General features: G+C 42.4%; 1 protein-coding gene across 1 annotated transcript in view; it reads left to right on the forward strand.

Moving 5' to 3' along the window:
- The window catches only part of LOC137427715 (voltage-dependent calcium channel gamma-5 subunit-like), a 91,965-nt gene that overhangs the window by 31,830 nt on the left and 41,517 nt on the right, over positions 1-18,618 (forward strand). The window contains exon 2 of the mRNA XM_068117402.1: positions 17,676-17,762. Coding sequence (XP_067973503.1) covers positions 17,676-17,762 — 87 coding nt within the window. The remainder of the gene's footprint in view (positions 1-17,675; positions 17,763-18,618) is intronic.

Consider the following 18,618-nt stretch of genomic DNA (forward strand, 5'->3'; position numbering starts at 1 on the left):
CATAAACCTGGACACTTGATGTCCCACTGTTATGCTCGGGGAAAGGAAAATCAGGAGCGGAGTTCGACGAGTACAACTCCGAATGCAATGGCCAATGTGAGAAATCGCCCTCAACAGAGTTACCAACCATTTATTTCGGAGGGGTTGGTGTCACTGGGCGGTGACCCGACTAACCGGAGACCTGTTAGGGTGTTGAGGGACACAGGAGCACATCAATCTTTAATGCTTGAAGGCATCTTGCCATTGTCAGAGGAGACGGCAACTGGTGATAGTGTTCGTTTACAGGGGATTGGTGGCTGTGTTAGAGCTCCACTTCATGCCATCCATTTGGAGTCCGATTTGGTGTCAGGACCGGTCACCGTGGGTTTACAAGCCACTCTTCCTGTAGAGGGAGTATCTGTTGTTATCGGGAATGATTTGGCCGGTGGTCAAGTTTATGGTAACCCGATGGTTGTTAAAAAGCCCAGTAGGGAAAATAACACAACACCAGTTAGGGATGGCGACAAATGTAGCAAGTTATTTGTAGGTGGACTGAACTTCAAAACAAAGGAAGAAGTTCTGACCTCTGTCTTCAGCAAATATGGACCGCTTTTGGAAGTGCGGTTGGTAAAAGACAGGGAAACGCACAAGTCAAGAGGGTTTGGCTTTGTCACATTTGAAAGCACAAAGGATGCCAAAGAGGCAGAGAAGAATTGGAATGGTAAGGATTTGGAGGGTCGGACCATAGGCCGCAGGCAGCGAGGGGGCTACAGAGGAGGACCACGGAGTAGTGGTGGTGGCCGCAATCGATATTATTATGGAGGCTTCCAGAGTTATGGCAGCTCCCGAAGGAAGGATTTTCCGAGCAGTCGCCGAGAAGGAGACCGCTATTCATGTGATGACCGTGACAAGTGGTCCAACTGTGATTGTTAGGAAAGTTAGAAAGAGTTGAAGCACTGAATGCTGCGGAGCAGCCGAGCCAAGATTCCTACACGGATTAACCGTGAACGCTACGTTCCTAAAGGCGTCCATGTAGTGAACTTCCCGACACGGATTAACCGTGAATGCCACGTTCCTAAAGGCGTCCATGTCGTGAACTTCCCTACACGGATTAACCGTGAACTCCACGTTCCAAAGGCGTCCATGTTGTGAACTTTCCTCCACGGACTAACCGTGAACACGTTCCTAAAGGCGTCCATGTAGTGAATATGTCCAGGCCTCACCACCCAACCACCATGGAACCTGGCCCTCAGCTCGGCCTCCCAGAAAAAGTGCTATCGATTTGCTTGATTTTGGATTTTTCGATCAACCCCTTAAACTTCATTCAAAAGAAACTAAAAGTAAAAATCAGAGGTTGATGAGATGGAGTTTGGCTTTGCAGGGGTTCAACTTGGAAATTGAACATGTAAAGGGCAGGGACAATGTCGTGGCTGATGCTTTGTCCAGAGTGAATTAACTTTGGAAATCCCTGTGGGTTGTGTGAAATTTTGTTGCTTTATTTTTGAGATGTTGATAATTGTTGCTCACGGGAATTGAGTATTTGGGTTGTGAGTTTACTTTTGTTTGTTTAAAGAGTTTGTCTGCAAAGAAAGTTTTCGCTGTGTTCAAACTTTTTTTCTTGAAGGGGGGAAGTGTTACGGATTAGTCACTTCCGCTGTTGTGGTTTTCCTCCACTTGAAAGATTTCTGATTCTATGTACTATTTCTATGTCTATGTCTATGTCTTCCAAAGGTTTATTGTTTATGAACAGTTATTAAAAATTAAAAAGGTTAACTTAAAATGACACAGGAACCCGAACCGGAAGACAATGAGGGGGAGAGGAAGGGGCGGCGCGAGTGAAAAGTCAGAGAAGAAGCTGGTTGCTTTGCTTTCTGGATCGAACGTTGTCGAGCAAGAGACACGAGTGAACTTTGGGTTTCCTGGAAAGGGCTTCCGCGACAGAGTTGTTATCACTGTGACTGATCAAACCTGCGTGTCAGGTTGGCGTTGGATTCGGAGGAACCATCGTCGTGTGATTACGTCTCAAGTACGAGCCGTCCGCCATTTTGACTCGTGCGCTTCGCGCGTCGAGCAAACTTTCCTTGCTTCGTCAACCGTTTCCACCGCGTTCAGATGTATCTGTGGTGTGTGTGCACCGAGGCTTCTGATGATTACTTTGCGGCTATATATATACAGAGTTGGCATTTAATATGGAATATTTTTTTTGTGGGGGTGAACTTACTTTTCAAGATGTCTTAGAACCAAAAGTTCATTGGAATTATGTTGAAATTATTCTAGATTTTGTTAATGTGACCTTTAAAAGAAACAAAAACCACATTTGACATTTCGAAACAAATAAATTGATCCTTGAAAGTGATGTCAACTGATATCGAACTCAATTCATGGACAGTACTGTGTTAAACTTCTGTACGTTTTCCAGAAGTATCTCTTAATTTTGCACATTTGCCAAAAATTTTTTTAACAAAAACAAAAGTTAAATTACGACTGGGATTACGGACAGTAAAATTACAGTTCAGTACTTCGTGTAACCCCCACGAGCATTCAGGAGAGCACGTACACGTTGAGGCATGCTGTTCACGAGATTTGCCAAGGTTTGGACAGGAATCGCTTGCCATGCAGTGACAATAGCCTGCTGCAATTCACGCACAGAGGTCGGCTGCTGGTCCAAGTGGTCGATTTGACGCGTTAATTCTGCCCACAACTTCTCTATCGGATTCATATCCGGGGACATGGCAGGCCACTCCATATGCTCTACACCACGGTCAGCAAGAAAGTGTTGGATCATGCGAGCACGATGAGGCCGTGCATTGTCATCTTGGAAGACAAAGTTTCCTCGAAAGGCTGCACGAGCAAATGGAAGCAATGTTTCTTCCAGAATGACCCTGTACTTGAACTGGTTCAGGTTTCCATTCAGAACAACCAGGTCAGTTTTGCCCCCTGCATGAAAAGCAGCCCAAACGGTCACCCCACCACCTCCAGCTTGGACTGTTGGCACTATACAATCTTTGTTGTAGGCTTCATGCACTTGTCTGCGCACTCGGACGTGGCCATCTTGACGATAGACCAGAAATCTAGACTCGTCACTGAAGATCACGTGATTCCAGTGTCCTGGCTGCCATTGACGGTGCTCTCTGGCCCACTGCAATCGGCGCTGGCGGTGTTGTCTGGTCAGGCGTGGCTTTCTCAGGGGACACCTGGCACGATAGCTTGCTTGAACCAGTCGTTGGTTGACTAGCCTTCTGGATACAGGCACATTTGTCAGTTGCTGCCACTCAGCCCTAAGCCGATTAGCTGACTTGGTATGGCCATTGCGGACTAACCGGTGCAGCTGGCGATCATCCCTCCTTGTGGTTCTGCGGGGACGTCCTGGCCTCGGTATTGGAGTAGGGACACCCCTCTGAGCATTTCGTTTCAGGAACTTTGACACCTGACCTTGAGTGATGCCATACTGCCGAGCAATAGCACGCTGTTTCATGCCGTAATTTCGTAAAGCCACCACTCCATGACAAACAGCATTGTCGAGTTGATGGACCATCTCCAGAGGAAGCAGCAATAACTTTTGGAGATGTGCAGCAGTTGTTTTCCACTAATACAGAACGCAACAACCCTTGTATACCCGACTGTGAAGCCAATCATCAAATGCACCTGTCCGTACATTTTGCCACGCCACCTGTGATATAATCCTGTTGTTGACTTCTTGCTGCGACAGACAATCAGTGACATGGTTCTTTTAACAAATAAATCACCAAAGTGTAAACGAAACTCACCAGATTGATATACTGAGTTACGAAAGTAAACCCAAGTCAAGAAAAAAAAAATTCCATATTAAATGCCAAGTCTGTATATATATATATATATATATATATATATATATATATATATATATATATATACAGTATATATATATATATATATATATATATATATATATATATATATATATATATATATATATATATATATAGTGTGTGTGTGTATATATATATATATATATATATATATATATATGCATATACAGTGTGTGTGTGTGTACATATATATATATATATATATATATATATATATATATATATATATATATATATATATACGCCCATATATATATGCCCATATATGAAACGCCCATATATATATATATATGTATATATATATATATATAATTATACACATATATATATATATGTGTATAATTATATATATATATATATATCTATATATATAAAACACAGTTTGTGTGTGTGTAATGTTACCGATAGACTCCTAAACGGAGAGGCTCACGTGCTTGATATTTGGCATAGACATGGCTATTGAGCCTGGGAAGAACATGGCCGACCTAAAAAAGGTCCCTCGCTCATCTGACTCATCTGCCGCATCTCTCGCATCTCACTCCGCAGTCCTTCCCCACCCCCTTTTATGAGGCGCATGGCGATCAAGCCGCCGGCCTGTTGGAAACGCCCATCGGTGAGCTCGCCTCGGCCTTGATTGGTCGCGAGGGCTCACCGATCCCGCCGCTTGAGGAGGCGTTGGCAAAGCCACGCCTTGTTCCTGGTGCTCGGCTGACTCCTCCCACCTTCTGCTCCGAGATGACCTCGTGTTTAATGGAGTCTTGGGGTGAAGGTGATACCAATAACCTCACCCAAGGGGCAGCGAACGCTGCAGGCAATTGCGTTTTATGGTGGCAATTGAAAGGGGATTCTATCTTATCTGATTCGGTGCAATGCAGTGTCAATTAATGGGAAACAGAGCCTTAAGCTAATACACATAATAAGGAAATAACTATTTAGAAGGGTATATGATTTTCTACGTGCATGCGATGGACTAACTAAGGGGACGACCTTTGACCTTGACACAAATGGAGGTATTTACAAGAATCATGACACTATTTACAGAGGGTGATATTTACAACAAAGGGTTCTCAAATCCGCAACAATATATATATATAATATACCGGTAAATATAATTTATATATATATGCAAGGGAAGGAATCATCTGTCTATCTGGGTTGATGGTCACCATGATCAGAGCCGTCTCCACGAGTGGTACCTGCATGTTGCCTTCCTTCAGTGCCAGTTCGAAACGATCATTAATTACCAGTTGACTCGTTTGCATCACCGGGACGGTGGAAACGTGACAGAATGATGACTCAAGTTGCAAACGTGTAACTTTCCCAATGAATTCCGAGCAGAGTGGACCGATGTGAACTGTGCTGCAAATCTCTGGTGGAATGATTGAAACGTTTTGACGAACTTGTGCGCACCTTGGTGTTATATCAGCTCAAAAAGGTCCCAGGCGGTGGGTGTATACATCTGGTGTTAAGTTCCTATTTTTATTCTTACCTGACAATGATATGTGATCGGAATGATTCAATCCTTTTTCTTCCCTATTGTACCCAGATGTATAAACTGGTGAATTGCTAAACGGTGATGTGCAAATCCCTATTACTGTTTGCTCTTATTGAATGCCACCAACTGGATTCCGATTTGCCATTTTTGTGTTCTTGGCAGGAGCAAAGGAACATAATATTCCCGTTAATTTGATTTCCTTCACTCAAACCTATTCGGTGTACTCGGTGGTCCCTTCGTTGTTTATAATGAGCTGCGGTGAAAAGGCATTCTGATTGAGTGAAGTTGCAGAAAAGATCTCTTGGTCTTTTTGGTCCGGTCTTTGGCTGTTTGGGTTGCCCCATTCCTCTGGGAAGGTGTTATTACCACTGCCACCGAAGGTGGGCGAAGGTTATGTTTTCACCCCTCTCTATCTGTCTGTCTGTGAACAGGATATCTCAAAAGGTTGTGGACAGATTCGGACAAAACTTGGTGGATGAGTTGGTCAGGTGATAAGAACGAGCTGATTCGATTTTGGTTCAGGCCAGATCCAGAACCGGCCTATCAGTGGATACAAAACATAAACCGTTCAGCCTGGCGGGGGTATGCTCTCTACCGAGCGCCGTTCTTGTTTAATTTGCCTCATGTTCTCCATTCCTCTGTTTCGGAATACTAGTGTCGATCTACATCACTGGACAGTTGGATCGATAGGCTTTATCGACTGAAGGTTTACAAAATCGTGCCAACCACCAGGGGAAGCAAAGTAACGCTGTTTCAAGCATTAGCGCGTCTTCGGGAACCATGGGAGGGTGCGTCGGGGTCTAAATGGCGTCATCCTACTATAATTCACCAAATGTCCGTCCGTCCGTCTGTTCCCAGGTACCGCAAAAACGGCTGAACCGATCGCAACAACATTTTGGGTGGGTAATCCTGGGACCCCTGGAGTAAAATAGGCTATATTGTTTTTTCCAATTTTCCAGTTTTTCCAAACATGATGGAATAATATTTACCGATATGAACAGTGATCTGGCTTCTATTGAAATTCTACAAATACTGTTTAGATTTTGATGATTTGCGTGTGATATTATTTAACGGATGTTTATATAAATCGTTTAAAATAAAAAAGCCTTCAATTTCTGATATTTTGCCTTTTCATTTGGGCCTCCCAATTGAAGCTCCGCCCGTAGGGCGGGTACCGTTGCTAGTCATTGAATTTTATGTCTGCTGCTGTGAATATTAAATAAAGATATAATTTTACTGATATTGTTTTATCGTTTGCTTCCATTTTATTGTATTTATTTATATTGTATTATATTTATTGATTTATTTTTCATCATTGTTGATTATAATGATATAATGTTATTGTTGGACTACATTTTATGGATTTACATTACATTTTGTGATGGCGGCGTCCACTGACATCCCGTATTTTCAGGCGGTTAGGTGTGATGTCGAAGGCCACCCAGGATTCTGTACAGATTTGCACAACCGTAACAAACGAAGCTTGGCAATGCTGCTTGCTTGCTATTTGATTGGAAATTGCAAAATTATGGACAACACAGCAGAACGCTTACACCGCAAGTCGATCCAAAGGGTCCAGGGAAAACATCTTAAAGTGGAATAAAATGAGGAACCTTGTATTTGTGACCTTCTAAAAAATTGTGGAGTGTTTCGCCTCACGCGCACCACCAACACCTTCATCTCGATTCAAATGGAAGGTTGTTAGGCAGATCGACCAGAAAGGCCGGCACCCTGGAATTCTCTCAGATCTGGCAAACGTGGGGCTCTCGGTTCCTTTCAAAGTTGTTGACAGCAAGGACCTTGGAAACCAGAAATGGTTTTTGCCTCATTATTGTTGTCAGTGTTGGGGCCTCTCTTTGTCCTGAAGGTTGTTTCAATTTGGGTTTTGCCGGTACAGATTCAATACCTGGACGCTACACACTTTACCCAGCTATAAAATATATATATATATATGTATATATTGGACCTTTGTCACGCTCATTGTTTGCATTCATGACATTAAAAAATTTTGTCTTTCCTTTATTCATTCCTTTTGTCTCTTTTCAAATTATACTTGTATTTGTTTTCCTCCTTCCTTTTTTGCATACAAAGTCGAAGCTCATGGAAGGAAGAGTTAGAACATTGAACGGATGAGGACAAATAGAGGGAACAAAAGGACCTGTGGAAAGAGGGCGTGGAGGGGAGACTCCAGCAGGCAGCAGCATTGTTGAAGGATAAAATAGAGGGATTTTTAATCCAGACCCAGCTAATGGAGGGATTTTGAATCCCAAAAGAGGTTGTTTGAATCCCAACCCAGCCGGAGAGTCTTGGACAAATAAGCGATGTGAGGAAAGAGCAGTAGGTGGAGGACGCATGGGGTGGACAAGATGGATACAGAAGCAAACTCTCAGGAAGGAAAAACAACATCTGGAAGGATGTAGATTTGGGGGAGGGGTCAGGGGGTTTAATGGGGGCAGAAAAGATCATGGTTTTGGATGGGGGATGGTGGTGAACAACTGTCTTGAAACCCTGGAGAGAAGGGTGGGATTGAAGAGAATGTGAATCTCTCCTGGAAAAAGGAAGAGGCTGTGCTTCCTGTTCCACAGGATGGAAAAAGAGGAACGAATGAGAGGAGGCGAGCAGTGATCCTGGATTTTTGGGGTTTCATCAGAAGGGAGTTTATGGTGGACTGCGTACACCATGCAGAAACCTGTGGGACTTAAGGGGGAGTACAAAGCAGGGGGAGAGCAGAGCAGGCGGTAGAAGATGGATAATCGAATATTTCGTGCGAGCTTATAAACTTCAATAATGTTGTTGAATGTTCAACTACCTTTTTACAAGTGACATCTGATTTATTTTTGTGCTTCGTCTATCAGGCCATGGTAGTTACTGGTAGTTATCCCAGAGGTGGATTCAAAACAAGTGGCGTTATGAAATTGTTTATCTTTTTTGTGATGTTGAAAAACACCTCGTTGCGTACGCTCTACTATATCTTGTGCGCTTGGCGTCCACCTGTCTATCTGTCAGACTGGAACTCCATTTGAAATAGTCTGCTGGTTGCATCATGATTTCTGTGCGGATTTCCTGCTTATACAATGATGCCATGGATCTGGATTGTGATTTGGGTGGAAATACAGCACATAATATTGGACTCGTTTAAAGATGTTCTGTGAGCTCTGACATTGGTAGACAAGACATGGCAGGTGGAACAGATGGCTTAAACTTTACTTGTGTGACAAAACGCCATTTTTAGCCTCGTTCCAAAGGGAAGGGAGAGGCTATTGTAGTCTGCCTGTTATTGCTGGGTCGGGATTCAAACCCAGGTGAGGCAACTCCAAAGGGGTAGTGTGTGCTCCTTTAGACTATCCAATCACCTCTGTGGGCCGGCATTGGTCACTTGCGGGTTCCTTATCTTCATGCCTCTGCTGCCGGAGGCATTATGTTTTCAGGTTGTCCGTCCAGCTGTCCGTCCGTCTGTGATATGATATGTTTTCATTTCTGCTACAACTTAAGAACAGCTAAAGGGATCTAAGTCAAATGTGATAGAGGTATGTTACACTAGTGGGGTGGATTGTTTAAGGATGGTACACTCATGGGGCTGGGTTTGCAATGACGAGAAGCTGTGATCGTTGGGGTGTACCTTATGTGAAATTCCGGGCTGGCTGTGAAACCAGATTTGCTTTTTTCTTTCTTCCCCCCCTATCGACTTTATTTTTATTCTTTTGTTAAAAGAAAAACAAAGATCCTCCTTATCGACTTTCTCCCTCCCACCGGAGCTCTATACAATTGAATAGAGAAAGAACCTTTGGGAAGAAAGAAAGAAGAGGAGAGGGAGGAGGAAGAAGAGTGTGTTGGATCGGTGGAGAAAGGCAAAAACCGAACGCAGCACGTACGGTCCAAGTTTTGATGAGAAACTCGGCCTGTGTGAGCTTTTTGAAGATTTTTGATTAATCTCTCCGAGGGCTGCCTGTTGGAGGCACAGTCGGTGCCGGAGAGATTTGGGTGGAGGAGGCTTTTCTCGGTGCACGTGGGATCGATCGTGAGGAAGTGGGAGAGGGAGCCAGAAGCTTGTGCTCCTCATCAAGTTTCGTCTGAGCCGGCCGGAAGCAACGTGCGGCTTCATGGTCTTGCAGGAACTGCTCTGGGCAAGTCGTTCGTGGAGTTTGAAGACACCCACTGAGAAAGAGAAGAGTGGAGGGGAGGCTCCACCCTCGGGACACGTGGCTGGGGCGAGGCAGCCAGGACGCCATCTGAAACAGGCCTGAATTCCCCTCCTCCCCTCCCGGTTTTATTTTTACCTTTTATTTCCTTTATATCCTGGCGAATATTTATTTGTTATTTTGCTACCCTCTCCCTCCCCTTTGGGATTAGCTAGGGATACCGGGTGGGTCATTTAATTGTCTTGTCTGTTTTGTCTTGGCGCCTGTCTGTCCTTTAATTACTTGATCTTTGCCGCTGCATATCAGCGGGATTTCTTTTCCTGATGATTGATCATTTCCTTGGTGTTGCACCCTGTGTTTTTTTCTTGATTTTGAGTAAAGTATTTGCATTTATTCCCCTGTTTTGAATTTGCATTGCATTTCTGAATTGGCATACTGTGTGTTGAAGATTGGAGGGTGTAAAATTGCGTCAGCATTTGGATGGTAGCTTCGCTCGGTCACTTCTGATTGCTCATATGGCGCGACCCGCCCACAGGGAACCTATTGGTCTCCCGAGCACATCGATTAGGATCTCCGGAGCAATAGGCAGTACTCCGAGTCCTTCACACAAGGGCCAGGTCGTAACGGGTATTATAATGATGAAAAGATGAACAGATTTGATTTTGGAGTCAAGAGGTCAAAGGTCAAAGTCTGTAATAGGTTTTAACTTGAGAATGGTTGAAGGAATCTAATTCAAACTTGGTACAGGTATGTAAAGATCAACTGATTAGATTATGGGGTCAAGAGTTGAAAGGCCAGAGGTCAGAGGTCCCATTCGGTAAAAAAATTGTGTGACTGCACTAACTTTTGAACTAGTGACGGGATTTTGACCAAACTTGGCACAAGTATCTACTATATAAGAGAGATGGCTGTCTATGTGTGTGTGTGTGTCGCCATTTTTCTCAAAGATGGCTGAATGGATCTTCATCAAACTTTCATAGGTTCATCAGTGAGTGCCTTTGAATGTTTTACGTCAAACAAAAATTTGAAAAAAAAAAAAGATCGTTTTTTGGACTTAAAAAAAAAAAACGCTCGATAGTGCCTAAGCCTTTTAAAATTAATGACAGTTATATACAAGTACACATTCGCATGAATAAATAAAAAAACAATCACCAGACATTTGAATACAAATAAATCAAACAATTCCGGAAGTGTACGAAATTGGTAGTATTGCTTCTTCTTCTTCCTGATCGGCATCACACTTACCTCAGAAACGTGATAAACGCCACATTCACCCACCGGCATATATATGAACCCCCTTCCTCTCTTGCCCCCCTCCCCCTCCTCGTTGTTGGTGTATATTTCTTGATATTTCTTTTAATATATTTCTTTTGTCTTTTTGCAATTGTTGGGGCTGTATTTGTTGCTGTTTCATATTCCTGTGCACCTTCTATTCGCACCTGTTTTTGGATTTTTTTTTCAAGGTAAGTTTGGGATACTTTTTCAGGTTTGTTGTGTTCATGTTTGTTTACAAATTGCATCCGATAGTCTGTTGAGCATTTCACATACTCGGCTAGTCCTACACTTGTTTGTCGCTTGTCATGTGTGTGTGTTAATTATGGTTAACCACCTTGGAATTGCAACTTTTTTTGTCTAAATGCTGAAAATTATGTTTGAAAGACGACTTGTATCGCACATTTTGGGCTAGCAACGCCATGTTAGATGTATCCGGTGAGCAGAACCGAGTCGATGAAAACGCACAAAGCGCATGAGGAAATGGCCTCATTTAGCATTCATACGTCATTTTTGAAAGTTGCGTATTCCTGACGATCATATTTTTAGCTGCGACTAGCAGCTCTTTGAGAGGACCGCAATGTTGTTCTTGTTGTTGGGGTGCCTTTTTGAATAGCGCATGCGCATGCATTCAGACTTGCGTTGGTATGAGGTAAGAACATCGCAGACTAAAATCGCCATTTGTTTGAAGAAACCAGAATAAATTTAGCAACAAAGACAACATGAATGTTTTCATATCAATCTCGTTTCACAGAACTTGACACAAATTAGGTGTAATTATTGAATAGCGCATGCGCATACACTCGGTCGTGCGTTGGTATGAGGTAAGAACATCGCGGACTAAAATCGCGATTTGTTTGAAGAAACCAGAATAAATTTAGCTGAAAGACAAAAAGACGCTAGTGCATGCGTATAATTTAATGACTGGTCGAATTTGGTAGCGCATATTGCAACGGATATCCTCATGATTCTACACGTCGCAGCTGGTGACCACACTGTGGGCATTTTTCTCTTGTTCCAAGATGATTGCTTGATACAATTTGATGGTTAAAAGCAAAGTAAACAAGTGTTTTTTTTCAGCAGGCAATAGCAATAATAAGCAGACAATATGACGTTTATATTTGCTTTCAAAATAAAGTTTTAAATGCACATCAAATGGCTGTGGGATCATTCCAAGGAATCCATTGTACTGTGCAACAGAAAATTGATGGAATATATTTGATATTAATACACCACTGCACAGCTGTATTCACAGGGTGAAGGGTCTACGTACTCATCCTTGCTCACATTTGGCAGTGTCTGTGAATGTCAGATATATTTAAGGCGACGAGGCTTGGTCCATAACGAGGTGATGGTGTTTCTACCTCATTCCGTGTCACTGGAGTCTGAACCTGCACATTCTAGCTCTTTTGTTAACAGCATGACCTCCATTGCTTTTGTGACATCCTTCTCCATCTTGTCGAAATATTCATCCTCGTCACTGATTTTAGCATTCATCGACGTCGAGAGGACCGCTGCCTGCTGCCTGGCATGGCTGGACTGTTTTCAGCAACACAATTTAAATTTTAATATTTTCATCAAAATTCGAGTAATTTGCAAAAGCAAACGCGATTGCCTGAAGATTGCTTTCGGCTCAGTTGTATCATTGGGTTTTGGCCAAACACCAAGTGAAAAACAACCTTTTTAAATTAAATAAATATATATACGAGTATATATATAGTACCATCGGTATAGTTTGTTATCCAAGAAAATTCGTTGACCACTTCACAGTTTTATGTGAAAATTTATTTTTGCATAGTGTTGAAAGTTATGAAGTTTTGTGATAATTATTAAAGTGAAGAGCTGTCCGTGAAGGAATGCAGATATAACGAGCACAGGTGACTGTACAAATTGAGTTTTCCGTTTGTTGGCCTGCGGTTATTCACCTGGCTGGAAGCCGGTGGTGGAAATTAAACTGCTGGTGGTAAAATACATTGCTGGTGTGAATTATTGTTCATCAATCTGTACATGGACCATAATGGGTGTTTTGCCTATATTTATCAAGCAAAAACGTACTTTGAGTTCCAGAGTCCAAGACGTAGGTCATCTCATCCTGGCCATGTGTTTTACACAACAGCTTTTTAATATATTTTTATGACAATAGTTTAGGGGTTAATTAAGGGGTTAATTTCTTAGTTATTTCATAATGAATGTTAGTATAAGGCATTTTTGTAGCACCTGCCTGGATTGAATCAATAGAGAGATCCCTGTTTCCCGATCCTCATTTCTGCCTCCTTTCCCCTTTTCCCTCAGTATTTAGTGTTCTTAATCCTTCCCCATTGTAGTTTCTCACCTCCACATGTGACTATGAAACCAACATGGCAGAATCTCTGGGGTGTAGGGGGTGGGGAGTGCAGGGTAAGGCTTTCATATGCTCTGACTGATGCCGCAGGTGGCATCGGACTGATCATATGAAAGCTTGCCCAGAATCTTATATCAGGGTTTGGGGGAAGGAGGGACTGAGAGATGACAGGAAGGGTCAGGGCTGTAGAGGTCAGGTTGGTGCTGTGTTTAGTCCCGCTTTCCAGCCTAGTTATGAGCCATTGAAGGCACATAATGTGCCAAAGAAACTGCAGAACTTGCGAGCCATACAAACCACAGCCGAGCGAGCCTCTCAAACCTCAGCACGAGCGAGCCTCTCAAACCTCAGCACGAGCGAGCCTCTCAAACCGCAGCATGAGAGAGCCTCTCGAACCGTAGCAAGAGGTTACAATAAAAAACGAAGAAAAGAACCAGAAGAAAAAAAAAAGGTAACACTACATTCCTAAACTGAGGGACCCTCCAACGGACTCGTATACAACACAAAGGGAAAACTAAATGGAAAATAAATGTTTGTGCATTTGGAATGTTAGCGGGTACTCAGCTCTGGTTCCCCTGACCATCCGGGATCGTCACAGGCGGGGAAACACGTCCCTGCACAGGAAAACCCGCCCTGGCGCGAAGCCGTGTTTACCGCCACACCAATACAAGCGAGCAGGCCCTCACTCCGTCCTCGTACCACGCTCCACAAAACACTGAGGTCTCTCAGCTCGCACCATTCGCCCGGACCAAGAGAAAGAATGCGTCTGCCTGCGATCACCTCCACAAAGCCAGAGAGGGAAAATGTCGGGGCCCAGTCTTTTTGTTCCCCGGTCTTGAACGTCATCGGATGACGCTCCAATCAAAGAGTCCATCTCAGCGCTCCATCGCCCGGACCAATCATCACCCTTCGGGCGGGGCCTCATGCCTCTCCCTGCTTGGTGTTGCGATGACTCGGCTGGCGGCGCCAGTATTTTAATGTCCTGGTTCCGGTTACTTTATATGGTGTTTTTAGTGTAGGTGTGGAGTGCATGGCTGGTGTGGTGTGTGTCATAAGGAAAAAAAGAAAAATCACAGAGGCATTTACATACAGGGAATTAATTACCCTTAAACCCTACCTAATTAACATATCCCCATCCCTCGCCATGGGGACAAAGATATGCTCTTACCGGACACACGGAGTTGACTTAAGTTACATGAAGGTTTCTTCTTCTTCACGACAGTCGGAGCACACTACCTATACAATCCTACTTGGCCCTAAGGTATTTCATTGCCAACCCCCCACAAACGTAACATTATGAACAAATTTGAACATATTATTGTGATGCTTTTGGGTAAAAAATATTAAATGTTTTTTTTCCATCAAAGGACAGACATGTATGCGGATAAAAATTGCTTGTTTTAAAATTTGGCAGGGTGTATATTTGGAGAAGTTAGCCAAGGTGGTAATATTTTATTTCTACAAACTCTTATTTCACCCTTGATAGTTATGTCATTGGATGAGCAGAAACATTACCTTTGAATCGATGTATATGTTGCTTTTGTACTATTCACGGTTTTTGAATGATCAGCGATTTACGCATTTGAGGGATAATGTGACTCCTTCGCTTATCTTACCATTATTTTTCACATCTGATACCATATTTGACAATCGGAGCTCATCCTCTCACCAATTAGTTGCAGTGCATTCAGAAAGTATTCAGACCCCTTCACTTTTTTCACATTTTGTTATGTTGCAGCCTCATGCTGAAATCGTTTAAATTCATTTTTTCCCTCATCAATCTACACTTAATACCCCATAATGACAAAGAGAAAACAGGATTTTAGAAAGTTTTGCAAATTTATTAAAAAGAAAAAACTGAAATATATATACACAATGTGTATAATAAATACAAAATAATGTGAGTATATATATACACACAGTTGTGGCCAAAAATATTTGCACCCTTGCACTTTTTTCAAATAACTCACAATTTTCTTGAAAAATCAGTTGAAATTGACAAAAGTATTTGGTCTCCACAATTCTTTATTTCACTGTTAATATTACAGAACCTTTTTTTTTTTTTTTTTTTTTTTTTTTTTTGTATACAAGATCGAGGCTCGTGAAAGAGCGAACATTAATCACACAGAAAGACAAACCGACACATAAAACATATAACATAGGGAGCGGTAGACAAGATGGGGAGAGAGGGGGAAGGACACAAACACAACATTTGAGAGCAGGGACCGCTCTTTGTTTTTGATTCAGAACTTAATGTATCCTCTAAAATTAGAAAATAAAAAGAAATGGCATTGACAAAATTATTGAGACCCTTGACTTAATATTTGCTAGCACAGCCTTTGGACAAAATTAATGCAGTCAAGCGCTTCCTATCGCCATGAATGAGCTTCCTACACCTCCCTACTGGCAGTTTGGCCCACTCCTCTTGTGCAAACTGCTCCAGTTCTTCCAGATTTGAAGGGTGCCTCCTCCCCACAGGTGTTCAATGGGATTTAGATCTGGACTCATTGCTGGCCACTTCAAAACAGTCCAGCATTTTGTCTTGAACCATTCCTGGGTGCTTTTTGAAGTGTGTTTGGGGTCATTGTCCTGCTTCCAGACCTTCGACGGAGACCCAGCTTTCTGACACTAGGTTGAACATTGCGCTCCAAAATGCCTTCGTAATCTCCTGATTTCATGATGCCACGCACATATACAAGGCACTCAGTGCTAGAGGCAGCACAGCAACCCCAAAACATCACTGAACCTCCTCCATGTTTGACTGTAGGGAAGGTGATCTTTTCTTTGAAGGCTTCGTTTTGTTTTCTGTAAACATAGAGATGATGTGCGTCACCAAAAAGCTCTAATTTGGTCTCATCGGCCCAAAGGACATTCTCCCCGAAGGATTTTGGCTTACCACGCATGTTCAGTATGCCTCCACTCAGCCATCGTAGGATTTTATCTCCGGCCATCTTGGGTCACCATTCAGGAAGACACAATCCATTACAATGTCTAACAAATGCCTACATTTCTTGACCATTGTACGTAAATACCTTTCCATTGCTTTCGGCCAAAGCCAAAAGCTTCCAGGGTTAAGCTTGGCCGTCTTTTGGTCATATTCGATCTCGCTTGTGCTATGTCGACACAGTGTCGGCGTAACTCAAATGATTGACCTTGTAAATGATTTGATTGTGGGTTCCAAAGGTCGAAGGTCATGTGCCGTTTAATGGAAAATCTTTGTTACCGCGTAACTTGTAAACCGCTGAAGAGATTTCAACCAAACTTGGTACAAGTACGGACTTTAACACAAAGATCACCCGATTCGATATTGGGTTCAACAGGTCAAAGGTCATGTTCCATTTTAAAATCATGTTGGAGACCATAACTCGACTTAGAAGCATCTGGTGTTGTTTCCCTTCTGCTTATCTGTTTTCTCTCTCACATTCTTTCTCATGTGACCTTTAATTTTCCATGTCACCTTTAATTTTCCATGTCACCTTTAATTGAGATGAAATGTAACAGTGGGTTGACACATAACACAGGTGGAGACAAGCTTTCGACGCATTCATGCCAATTTTTATATTTTATAGTTTTTTACATTCTAAGGCTTGTAGAGGAGCTGTATACACCAATCACACATGCGATAACACCGGACCTAACTTCAGACAAACACAGCCACTGAGATTGGGGGAATTGAGGTCACTCTGGGTACGAGTGACACCATCCTTTATGACAATGATGCTCATCCTTGACCTCGGAATTTTTCATGACCTGCGACAGTGAGGCATCGGGCGAAGGCATATAACCTGCCAAAAGGTAGATTACGGCACTGCAACATATTGCTCTGGTATCTTCGTTAAAAGTAACAACTTAAAAATAATTGTTTTTTTTTATTGTTCAGAGTAGGCGGTGATTTGAGCGGAAATAGATGCTGAAAATCAGCGCCTGCCGCCTACTTATGAAACGCAGTGTTTATATGTGTGTGATATTTATATATGCATATATACACACACATGTGCACAAATACATTATTTTGGATCTCAGTGTGGAATGAGCTAAGATTTAGTAATTTCTTCAGCTTTTTAAAAATTTTGTTCCACTGCAAACCAAAGAAATACACATGTGGATTCGAAAAGATTTTTTAAATTTCAGCAATTTTCTGGAATAAACGGTGCATTATTTGAAAAAAGTGCAAGGGTGCCAATATTTTTGGCCAGTTGCGTGTGGCCAAAAATACTTGTGTGTGACACACAGCCACACAACACACTTTGGAACCCACAATCAACATTGGAAGGGTTAATTTCAAGTTTTGGCCCAATGCCTTTGGTGATATATATATATATATTTATATATTGTACATATTATGCCTGACTATGTGGTTTGAGATGTTAAATTTGACAATGTTAAAAAGCCAATTCTCAAGGCGTTCCATGCCATTATCAAACAAGCAGAGAATTAAATTGGAGAGTACAAAAGCCATAAAATAATCCCATTATAGAGCTCTCGGGGCCGCACCATGACAGCTGAGCCCAGAGAGCAACGCGTTGAGAGGCACATTGAACGTGTCTGGCAGAGAAACAAATGAGTAAAATTTCCGGTGACATGGTTTGTTTCTGTGCCCACAGGAGAAGAGCAAGGACGGTGCAGCCGAATACAGTACTTCGCACCCAGCAAGACACACTTCACATCGGACTCCACTGCCAGCGTCCTCCGTACGTCTTTGGAAAAGAGGGAATATATTGTAGAAGGGGATTTCAAGGTCTGGTTCGTAAAACAATAGGTTGTGACCAAGTACAGATTTGTCCCTTCGGAGCGCTTGGCTCGTTATTCCGGGATCCAATGTACTTTGTTGAAGCCCCATCCGCGTCTGTTTGTATTCAGACGTCTTCTTCTTCTTCTTCTTCCTCCATATGCTAAAAATAACGAAAACAGTTTTTAAAAAAATACAAAATGAAAATTGATAATTTTATGCAACCATGACCTTTGAGTTTTAGATCGAAAAAAACAAAACAGCTTCTGGCTTTTGATTGGTGAATCAATTCTGTGACTCAATGTGCAAATTTTTCTTCAAATTCCTGGTCAATCAGACAGAAATTGACGATTTTATGCAACCTTGACCTTTGACCTTTTGATCTAAAAAAAACAACAATCGACTCCTACCTTTTGATTAGTGAACCAATTCAGTTACCCTATATGTAAATTGTAAAAATTTCAGGTAAATTGGATGAAAATTGACGATTTTATGTGACGCTTGACCTTTCACCTTTTGACAAAATTATTAATTTGCCTTCTCCGTTTTATCATAATAAAGCTTTGGTGAAAATTTGACAATCAAACTCAAATGGTAAAAAAAAGTTAAGGCCTGGACAGACACACACACACACACACACACACACACACAGACACACACAAACACACACACAGACGCACTCACACACAGACGCAGGTGTACAGACACACACACACAGACACACACACATGCAAAGACACACGCACGCACAGACACGCATGCACAGACACACACACACAGACATACACACATGCACAGGCATACACACACAGCCACAC

Source organism: Myxine glutinosa, chromosome 5 (assembly GCF_964187855.1).
Source record: "Myxine glutinosa chromosome 5, kmMyxGlut1.1, whole genome shotgun sequence".
Lineage (NCBI taxonomy): Eukaryota > Metazoa > Chordata > Myxini > Myxiniformes > Myxinidae > Myxine > Myxine glutinosa.